At 41.1% G+C, this 12,009-nt stretch overlaps 1 protein-coding gene across 1 annotated transcript in view; it reads left to right on the forward strand.

Annotated features, from left to right (window-relative positions):
• The first annotated feature begins 438 nt into the window (after positions 1 to 438).
• tshz2 (teashirt zinc finger homeobox 2) overlaps positions 439 to 12,009 on the forward strand; it is a 71,042-nt gene continuing 59,471 nt past the window's right edge. The window contains exon 1 of the mRNA XM_030767670.1: positions 439 to 561. Coding sequence (XP_030623530.1) covers positions 439 to 561 — 123 coding nt within the window. The remainder of the gene's footprint in view (positions 562 to 12,009) is intronic.

A 12,009-nucleotide genomic window follows, 5' to 3' on the forward strand; every position in this document is an offset into this window, starting at 1 on the left:
ATGTACTCCAAACCGCCGATTTCTTAAGACAGCATCCAATACCCGCAGAGCTATATTTAGGGCGGATAACTAGTACTCGGCGGTCTAATCTGACATTTGGACCACTGGGGAGTCATACCGCATTGCTCACGAATGACAGTGTCAGTGTTGGTTTGCGGTCCCTGGTGGAATAGGTTAAAGAGAACAAAACATGTTTTTGCAGAGGAGCGCCGTCTCCGAGAGACAGATCTAATAAAACTCTATTTGATTGTGCAGAGTGTGATCTGACTGGAGCTGTCACTGGTGAATGAGGCCTCCCTCATTGAGCTCTGGAAGAGAGAGAGAGAGAGAGAGAGAGAGGAAAAGAGAGAGAGACAGAGAGAGAGTGAGTGTCGGTCCACCTGCCAAAGGACAAAGAGCCCCTCAGAGCTACGGTAACACGCAGGAACAACAGAGCGCATGACGGGTGTGGGTTTGAAGGCTGATGTGGAGGCTGTGCAGCGTTTCTTCCCCAGTGCACTTCAACTTGGCCTGGACTCAGGGGACGCCCAGGCCTGTCACCCAACACAAAAAGGAGTGCCGGTGACCTCAGCCTGACAAGAACACGGAGGCTCCTGTCACAAAACAAAACTCCTTAACCTTCATAACTGGGGGGAAAAAAAAACTCTTGATTTTTGATAATACGATTTTTATTGATAATGAGGAAGCTGAAATTTGAAATTTAATTTCAAAATAATTCAAAATAAGTTCATGGACTTTTTTTTTTCTTGGAGAATTTTTTCTGCACACGAATCAAGAGAGAACAGCACAAAAACAACGGGACAGAATTTGTAATTCTGCTGGTGATGTAAAACCATCACTGTATCAGAGTGTTTTTCGAGTAATTGGCACCCATTAGTGAAGCTGCCTGTATTTTCACTTTTCATTAGCAGCTCAGCTTGTCAGCATTTTCAATAAACAATCCTTTTTTTTTCTTTAAAGCTTTGCTGTTTTTATTTAAATCACCTTCATATCAGAGCACTGAACATAACAGCATGATCTTTTTTGTTCGTTTGTTTATTTTTTTAAAAGTGAATCTCCGAGCTTGATTTTGTCATTGTGCGATTGAGAGCTGAGCACAACTGTCAGCTCCTTTCAGAAACAGAAGTCTGACGAATGTATAACCTCTGAGACAATTCATTAGGCTGTCAAACACAGGGCTTCTTCACACGGAACCTGCTCCCTGTGGCCCTCAGCTAACGCAACCCGCTCTCCTTCGCACCAAGGTGATCAAACTTACACAAGCCCCACACCTGCTGGCTCCCTCAAGACAACATTAAGAGGTTTCACAACAAATCCAGGAGAACACGCCACTGGAGATCAACAGGTCGCTCCTTCGGTCATGTAATCCTTACACCCGAGGAGGGGTAGTGAACAGAAAAAGGCTGGAGGACTTGAAGCCCTGAATCGTCTCTCACACACATTGATTAGGGAGCAGAACCCAATGTTCTTCTTCTCGTCCTTCTGCCCAGGGACAGTTACAGTTCTCCCACAATTACAGTTTAACTGTAGATCCCCACTTAGCAACACCTCCTCAATTTTACGCTCCTCTCTATCTCTGTATGTCTGTCTGTCAAAATGACCTGTGGGGTAAGATGTTCAACCTTTTGTCCCAGAGATTACAGTAAGATAGGATTGTATAGATAAATTTAATACAGAGCCAGTCCCACACAGCAGGTGGAAATGCATTAGATAAGACTCAATGGGCCTGCTGGCAAAGAAGTTTAGAGGGATCAGCAACTGGGCGATTTTTACTTTATTCGGGCGTTTGAATTATTTCTCATGGGTGAACATAATGGCGATATAAATCTTTCCGTGTGTGCAATTACGAAGACTGACACGGTCTATTCCCCGCCGGGTGATCGCCGCTGAACAATGACATATTATGGGCCAGCCGGCCGTGGTCATTAGGAACCTGATACTGAATTTATGACCAGTCTTTAAACATGAGCCAGTATTAAAAGAGATCTGAATTCAGACAAAATGGCGCAGAGGATTCTGTCCCTCCCCGCACGTAATGGAGTGTGATGAAAGTCTGGTGGGATAAAGGGTTATTTTGGGTTGAGATCAGAGTTAACAATGAGTGGAACCAGTTGATTGCTGGACTTAACTGTCACTCTTCAGTCACTGTGGCTGGGCTATAATGGTGTGAGGAGAAACTGGAGAGAGAGAGAGCCATGCACAAGATGGCGGGCTTTCTTGTCATGTTGTTTTGACATCTCGGGATGTCCAATACACTTCTGTAATTGACATGCCTTTCAAACTGCCTCATGGTTTTGACATATTCAAAATAATGTTTCCATGAAATTTCCCATTTAATGAGAGGTCTGATACCACTACCAGTCCTTTAAATAGCTGTTGTGAGTGTAGAAATCTTCATAGAGTGTCCTGTCTAATGATCCGGTGTCTCATTACCATTATCACCTGGTTCCTCTCAATATGAAGAAATTTAGAAATATAAAAAAGAATTGAGAACTCTGATTGGATTTTGATGGTAAACTACTATGACTGTTTTTTCTTCCCCCATTACGATATCACTTCATTGAACAGTTTTTTTAGTTTGAGGTATTTAAACTCCAAACAATCCCAACCTATTCTAGAACATCCATTAACACTCTTTTATTTATATGTTAATTTGTTAATATCTGATGCATGTTGTGTTCGTTACAGAGAAAGCCAATCTGTTTCACTTTAACACTTCTCAACCAAAAGACGCGATACTCAAGATGACTGACAACACGACAAGGAATTTTCCAGCTCCTGCAAGACGGTGAGAGCGTAGTGCTAATTTCTAATGGCAATTAGAAGGCCTGTGTTCCCCACTGCAGGCGCATAAGGAGCTTAAGCACAAGATGTGTTCATTGAAAAGAGAGAAACAGAAGCCTTTTGCCTGATCCCATTAATGCCAAGGCTGTAAAGTGACTGTTTATCATGAGCTTCTGCTCAAGGTTTTAATGAGCGCCCTGTTTGTACCCGTCTAATTCCAATTAGTCCCCTGCTTTTCATACGTGCCACACCGTTAGTGTGAAGCCTTCATTGTTTTTGCAGTCACTGGTGAGAGCGAAACCTTTGCTGTTTCAATCTGTCTCCATAAGCCACGGCCTGACGCGTCCAATACACCCTGTTCAGCTTAATGGCACGCGCACTAGCATTAATACAGAAAACCCACTCTCATTTCCCCTTTTCATAACCTGTGTTAAAAATGCAGTAAAAGGATATGTTGAAAATTGTCCTTTGAAATTGTAAGGGTATAAGTGCTCCTTTTGTGATATGAAAAACAACACCAACAATCAACACCATCATCATCATCATCATCATCATCATCACAAAGCTTTTGTTACAGTGTTATGAATGAATGCATGATTATCTGAATTTATCTAAATCTTCTCTGTTGCCTTTCTAAGGATTTGAAATATTTGCTGGGCTGCTGTACTGAACTGAGAACAATCTTTAAAAACTCCAGCCCTCCATGTCTGTCTGCACAGCCATTAACACAATTCAGACCAATGCCATTTAACTAACATGACTTACTAACATGACGCACGTGTGTGTGTGTGCGCACAGTGCAGGAAAACTTCTGCAGACACCATGGCAAACTGTCGTCTTATTTGGACAGCTTGCTAAGTTGCAGTTAATGACTGTTGGAGGAAATACACACCCCCTGTGATGTTTTTCCGTTGGCATTCTTTAACAGGGAATCTCATCTTCATCTGTGACTCCTCTCTTTTACCTGGACCACCGCTTTAACCAGACAGGGATCAATACTGTTAAACATGAAAAAGGAAAACAGATTAATGGAATATTAAATATATGAAGAAAAAAAAATTGTATAAATTATATATATGTATATACTGTGATGTACTGCTGAATTCAAAATTAATATTAATAATTGTCTGGAAAAATTATTTCTGAAAAAAAGTATCCCTAACCCAATTCTTTAAGTTTAAAAAAATATGAAACTGAAATGATAAATGAATACACATTCAAATATAAAAGGAAACAGACATCTGTATGGGAGGAGGGAAAAAAACAGATCTAGACAGAAATATACATCAGGTTTTTTTTTCCCAGTCCTCACTGGGCATGCCAGATTTAAGGAAGAGAGGGAAAAAAGAAAGGATAATCTACAAGAAAGCCCTTAAAAGAATCAATTTGGCAAGGTGTCTGGGAAATTTGACTTTCCTCGGCACTGTGATTGCGGCTGTCTCGCGGCAGAACAGGATGACTGTCTTTCTGTCTCTCTGACAAACGGAGCCTGCGCCCAAATTGACAGTCCTTTAAAGCGTCTGACAGAAAGCCGCATTAATTAAGTCATTGCTGGACTTTAATTGTGTTAAGGAATAGAAAGAGAAAAAAAATCTAATATGAGAAAAGGTTACCAAGTCCTCTCTGGTGTCAGATTTTCGACTTTCTATGAATATTAATGTGGCTAATGAAGACAATCTCGGCCTCATCTCACCATTGTTCTCTGCCCAGGTGCTGGGCTATGGAAGCTTATGATTTGTTGTTAAAGAACAAATATGTCAGGTGGAAGTGACTGCCAATCTTTGATCAGCAATTTATTTGAAAAAAAAAAGCCTTTATCTTCTGATGGAAAGACAGAGTCTTCTTTTTTTGCCATTTGAGTGATTTTTCTTTTTAGATTATGAAAAAAAGATAAAACCGTATATGGATGGTGGAAATGATAAGTTACAGAAAATGTAACTTAGTGGTTCTTCTGTTCATTTCAAGGCAGCAAACATTCAGTCAGAGTGGGGTTCTAATTTTAAATACCTGAGAGGGCCGCTCTGAACAGACGTAATGAAGAAGAGAGCGGCAGAGGGTCACTAAGCTGTCCGTGTTCAAGACACCTGAGCTGGGCCATGAAAACAAAAAACATCCAAATGACACAAGTGTGCAAGGACTGTGACAAGTTAAACACTGGGACAGTGTTGCTGGATGAAATATCTGTGAATATCAGAAGACAAATAGAATTCATTATAAGGAAATGTTTCCCATCAGGTAACTCAAAATTGAATTTACAGAGTCCCTTTTACGCGGGCCGGCCGTCCAAATGCAGATGTTTAATTAAAATGTGTCTTTCTCCTCATCTCACTAATCTTTTAGTGAAACCCTAAATGTCAGGCCGCTGACTTGCATAGGTAATGGAGATGAGGGACTTAAAACACGCCAAAGCCTTCTTACTTTAATAAATTCTCTGCCTAAATTCAATTCTTGGTCTGAACGAACGAGTGACCGAAGCTCTGATTGCAGTTACTCTTAAACATGTAACGCACGCGTGTCAAGTTAGACTGGATTTTTTGGCAACACTTCAGGTGAGGGCTGGGATTCCCAAAAACCTGACTGTATGGCTCCAGAGCAGATTTCTCTCATTGGAATTGGAGGACACCCTTAATTTGGCCAGATTTATCATCCCTCAGTTCCTCAGAACAGCTGCGCATGAACACTTGTAGTGATTTGTGGCATATGTGAGACGTTTGGTTTAGGGGTTGCTAAACCAAGTGTTTCAAAACTCCCTCTGCAATCTTCTGTGATGCTCACTTACAGTAACTTCTAAATCTTCCTGGAATGCAAGTTTTCATAAACATTGGAAGCATAACCACGGTCAGCTTACTGTACCCCTGTTAGCGTGTGCATATAAAAGAACTAGCACGTCTCATAAAAAGGTAGCTTCCACAAGAGGACGATACCTATGTTAACTTTTAGATAAAAATTCTTCTGTTCTTTTTTTTAATATCATTCTCAGTTAAAATGATACAAGGATTGAACAAGGACTGAAGAGGTATCTGACAGAATGTAGCATTGTTATTTAAAAAAATAATAATAACCCACAAGTCTAAAGTACTTTTTTTTTTTTAAAAGGAAATGTTAAAAAGTTGGATCCAAGTTCATCATCTCTCCTTTGTCTGAGATGGGGGAAAATGCTAAAGTGCAAGTGTCGGGCAGGCTTGACAGCTGGAGTTGTGTGATAAGATGTTTGGTGACAAGTTTCGTGTTTCCTATGCATGCCGAGGGCCCTGGAGGGCAACAACGATGAGCATTTCCCAAAACTTCAATATTAACTGCATGTCATAATCGCTCTACTCATTGAAGAGACAGAAATTCAAATGAGCACATCGACCCCCCCCCCCCCCCCCCCCCCCATCCAGCCTCCCCCCTCCCCCACCCCACTCGTCGTCCTGATAAGACAATCTGAGTCCTTGTGAAAGATGAGCTATGGCTATTTCTGGAGAGTGAAGCACTCTGTTGCCACAGGGCTAACCCTGAATAGCCAGGACTGAAAAGGCTGGAAAAGAAAAGAGCCAGACCAACGTTGTGTGTCATTGAAGGAGAAAATTCTGTCCCTCTCTTCCTCTTTATAGTTCACAAATGTTAAAGCAACAGTCTTAGGAAGGACTACGGTTTGTATTGTCTGGGACATGTGCAGTGTAAATCAAGTGAGAGAGGGCTGTACATTAAGGTAAAGTCATTCAATATATCAGTGAAGGTGTTCACTGCATTAGTGGTACATACAATAGAATGCGAAGTTTAAATTTGCAGCACCAGCGTTCTAGGCTGGATTACGGAAATATTCCATCAATCCCTTTTTGAATAATTCCTTAAGGACGCATGATAGCGCCCCATACTTCTGTTCCTCTTGATTCTTGAAGCCGAACGTGTGCAATGTTTCCCTTAGATTTTTCCTAGTGAGGACCCGTAAGGCTTCCAACAATGAGAGTTTTTGCATGAGCTGCAGTAATTAAGGAAAGCCTGAAAAATCTTTTCATACTTCCAGATATTACCTCAAGCAAGTGTTCGGAATGCGACGGACAGGAAAAATAGATGATGGGTCATCGTTTATTATGTCTGAAAGAAATGATTGCTCTCTGTAATATTTTTTAGGAAAAAGTTTTTGAGATGTGCGTTGAAACCAGTTTATAAATTCTACACTGTCTCAGTCTGCTGTAGAAAAAAAATAAAATAAATTACTAATTTGGATAAGTTAGGAGTATGTGGTACTAACAATTAAAAAATGTCAAGAGGGAAGTGTCATTATTTTTCATCAGTCCCCATACCCTGGTAATCTACTTAACAGTTCCTGTTTGCTTTAAATATTTCCTTTTACCTTTTACACACTCAGAGACGAATATATTATCTTCAGGTTTTATTTTTTTACTCTGAACAAAAGTGTTTTTTTTTTTTAAGCCAGTAGGATTAACTGATTTAAAAACAGGAATGAAGGATATATGAGTGTGTGTTTCTTTTAGTCTTATTCAAGAGAAGACGAGATCCAGTCAGCAGCAGTGTTAGAGGACTTCCTGTCTGAAGCCCCTGTGTGCTGATCCGTACTCGCTGCTCTCCTTACTTTCACACTGAGATTTATGGCTTCCTGGTTGGCAGTTTGTTTGTTTCCTGGTCCGGGCGGCAGAAAGGCAGCAGGGCCCAGGAGACGGAGGCTAACGCAGACGAGAGGAGAGGTAATGATAGTCCCCTCCGCCAAGCTTTGTCTTTCTTCCCCGTTGCTTCCTGAATCTGGGATAGCTATTAACGACCCCGCTGAATAATTCACACTGATGGATAAAACACCTCCACAATTAACGGAATGCCACTCCTAACCACTCTCTCCAGTCTGATCGGCTGGAGCTGATGGCTCTCTCTGAAATATTCACACTCGTTTTCCTGTACTGGCCTAGTGGACTGTGTATGGCACCAGTTCAGCCCCCACCACGCGAATCTTAAACTGGACCCTAATCAGTTACAGACACACCATCACTGGCTTCAAAAAACAGCTCTGTCCTCCTGTTTGGTATCCATGGTACGATTTTTTTTTTTTAAATGACCCGATAGACCATCTATAACATTTTAATAAAGCGTATTTCAACAGGCATTGTTATGGTGCTCTCAGAACACGGGTGACACCGCTGACGAAAGTGGACTGTTCTGATACCAGAGATTCGTAGGATCACAATTAGGTGCAGCGGGCAAAATGTGTCGTGCAGTGAGACTGGATGAAAAAGTGAAGGAGAACAGTACATATTTCATTAAGAGCCCCTAGCCTAACTCTCCGTGACTTTGTCCCTTTTTTTAGATAAAGAGATGTTCTGAGGAGAAAGAAGCCCCCTGAAGACAGGAAACTTTGGGCTCTCCTATATTCTGTTTCATGGATTGAACTTCAGAGCAAATGAGCACCAGTCAACTGACACACTTGTCTAAATTAGACAAGAACTCCAACCTTGCACCGCCGCTACGCAAACTCACTTCCATTTTATATGTTAATGATAAATATTCAATACATACAGTTTTATTTGCCCCAAATTTGAAGGAATCTGTAAATGAGCATGTCTGGGATCAGATTCCACTCAAATCCAAACCAACGTTTCTTGTTCAGTCATGAAACTGTAACCATGGCTGGGATTAGTTTGTCCACACACACACACATGCGCCCACACACACACACACACACACGCGCGCCCACACACACACACACACACACACACACACACACACACACACACACACACAGCAATTCTGATGATAATTGGTATGCGAGAGTAGCCACATATAGAAGAACAGCATAAATTTGATATAGGCATTCTACAGGAGCTAGGTTTGTTCAACATTTCTGGCTGTCTTCCAGAAAATCTAGCCCCGATACCAATAATGTAGCAATCAAATTGATTAACTTAAATCAGCAGTCATCCCAAAGAAGTAACCAGCATAATCAGAGTATAGGAGATGATTATTTCTAATAGAGGGGACGCAATATGTTGTTAGTAAATTTCCAGAATAAATGGAAAACTCTGTGACTTACAGTGCTCAGTCCACCTTCTGTTACAAAGTGTAAACTCTACACACCCTGTTCCATGGTTTGGGAAAGGAAGACCTATTTCTGCTACAAGTGTAATAAACAAATCCAATTACCCAAGAACTGAAACCATGCTACATTGACAGTTAACAGTGGTTAACATGGCAATATTTGTGTATTGACAAGACTTAGAACTGTAAGTATGTACTGATATATTCCACTTAGGCAGTGTAAGCACACAAGTGTTAGAGACACAGTGTGAAGTAGGATATGGTTGTTATGCCATTTGACCACATAAAACTTTTTTTTTAAATAATTACATTTTACAAGGCAGACGCATATGAGGATATAATCAAAATATCACAGGTCAGCATGAACGTAAAGGTTCTTGTATGACATCACCACTGTCAATGGCAAAAACACATATATTCAGTGGTGCATCACATCCTCCAAAGGTGACCTTGTTCTGGCTTCCTCATTTTCTGGCCTCATTTCAATATATTTGAATAGCACCGCCCCTTCCTTTTATCATATGCAAATGATAAAATCATAAGCAGAGAAGGGACTTAATTGTATTTTGTGAGTGTCAACTACGCGTGAGTTCAGCTGAAAAAAGGAATGCTGGTACGGAGTATTTATTGCCTCGTTGCTTTGTTCCACGTCAGCCCAAAAGGCTCCAAATCACCGGGGAGATGCATAGACTTCGCTGGAAATTACGGAAATGCAGGGGAAATGAACGAGCTGCACTTCATAACAATTAATCAGGGCATGCTGATTAATAAAGTTCATTTTTTATTCTCGATGATACAGGGGATTATCAAAAGGACACTGTCCTTGTCATTTTGATTAACAAACCCATCCCCGTTCTGGAGGAGGATGCGCTGAAGGGAGACGCTCTCTTGTGCCCATAAAATAAATATTGAATGAGAATATTAACTCGTTAACCTTGACAACTATTTGTAATTTTCATAAGGGCCAAACTCGCGGATTCAGCACTAAAAAAAGCTGCAGTGGGGGGTGAGGAAAAGCATTGGGTCGTGGGGTGGGGGCTGTATAGTGGGGACGACAACACACAACAAATTAGAGAGAAATGAGGAATGCTACTGCATGAATCCTGTCATTTTTATGGGCTGCAATGATTAATTTGTTTGTTCAAATTCTCAATTAAGCTGGGAGGAACTGAGCGAATTAAAAAAAAAGAGAGAGAAAAAAACGACAGAGCAATGTGGTGTTGCCTTGCCTTAGCTCATAGCCCTGGGGAGAGGCAGTGTACCTGCATTAGTACAGGCCTCTGGTCAGCCCACACAAAAGACAACTCTCAATGTCAAACACACACACACACACACACACACACACACACCTCAGTTTCACTCCAATCACTATCTTATCGTCTTACATCCACCTTCCTATATTGTTTTAAAGAGTATGAATTTCTCACTGAAGGCCCAGTTTGTTTTCTAAATGCCAGTTTATTGTGTTTTCCATAAGCATATATTCTATATATACTTTATGCATGCTGCTCTCTGCAGTGTTCATTTGGGAGTGTGTGATGTATGGAGTTTTACCTTTTTTTCCCCCCTCTCCTGGGCTCAGAGAACTGGTATTGTGTGGAAGAACGACAGACACTACTCACATGTCTGTGTCTGTGTGGAAGAACGACAGACACTACTCACATGTCTGTGTGGAAGAATGACAGACACTACTCACATGTCTGTGGATGTACTGAAGACCTAACAAAACCTCAGCTGTGTGACATGAGTGGAGGTGTCTCCCATCTGCAGTGCACTACAAACACAGTGAAAACCACACAGTGAAAACCACACACTGAAAACAACACAGTGAAAACCACACACAGTGAAAACCACACACTGAAAACCACACACTGAAAACCACACACAGTGAAAACCACACACAGTGAAAACCACACAGTGAAAACCACACACAGTGAAAACCACACAGTGAAAACCACACGCAGTGAAAACCACACACAGTGAAAATCACACAGTAAAAAACGCACAGTGAAAACCACACACTGAAAACCACACACTGAAAACAACACACAGTGAAAACCACACAGTGAAAACCACACACTGAAAACCACACACAGTGAAAACCACACAGTGAAAACCACACACAGTGAAAACCACACACTGAAAACCACACACAGTGAAAACCACACACAGTGAAACCACACAGTGAAAACCACACACAGTGCACAGCGCTGCAGCATGGGTGGGTAACGTGGCATGATAGATAAAAGGCTGTGGACAAGAGCAAGGGGACATGACTTTTGGGGAAAACACTGGTGTTCACTGTATGGGATTGTATTCTACATGCAACTACTTATTCCTTGATTTATTTATTTATTTACTTGTTTATTTATGTGCAGCCCACCCTTTTAGTAACTCAAGCACAGAAATGTCAACGCAGACAAAGCCAACTCGGATGAAAGATAATCTTTAAACCGTGACCTGGCTCCTGCATGGCCCAGCGAGGTTTACATACCCATTTGATGGGAATATGTCATTATAAGTAAGTACAGAAATATGTTCTCTGTCAAACTTTTTGTAAAATGATTTTTTGTGGCCATGTTCCATCTTGACCTCATAACTGATTTTTTTCCGCGATCCATTTCATTTCATATGTTTTCAAATACTTTACATTGTGTCTTCAACAAGAGATGTTTTCTCAGCACTCTGGAGCGTCTCAAGACTGTGCATGTTTTTCTCTTTTCTTTTTTTTTCTTGGTTTTATGATTCTTGCAATGAAATCACTGTGTACTTAATGGATCAATGGTTGTCTTTAATGGTGTCTGCCACTTATTCCAGTGCAAGGTGTCCTCTATGTACCCGACACAGCGTTGACTGCAGCCATTGCCTGTGCAGTGAAAATGCTTATTAATCAAACAGTCCCTGGCCGAATAATGCTTCTGTCAGCCACTGCTAAAGGATAACCACATCTGGGTGACAGTCCTGCTCCACGCCTCACCACCACTCAGGTTTGAGAAGAAAAGACAAAATGTGTTGTAGACGCAGTCTGAGAAACGACAGAAAACAAACAAACAAGTGAAAAAGAAGTAAAGTGAATTAAGTGACGGGAGATGGTGTGATGATAAAAACTGAATGTAATCTGAGCAGTGGGAATGTCATTTACAATCTGTCTCACAGCTTTAATCAACTTCCTCAATCAACAATTAGGAATTAGGA

Source organism: Chanos chanos, chromosome 3 (genome assembly GCF_902362185.1).
Source record: "Chanos chanos chromosome 3, fChaCha1.1, whole genome shotgun sequence".
In the NCBI taxonomy this organism is placed as follows: Eukaryota; Metazoa; Chordata; class Actinopteri; order Gonorynchiformes; family Chanidae; genus Chanos; species Chanos chanos.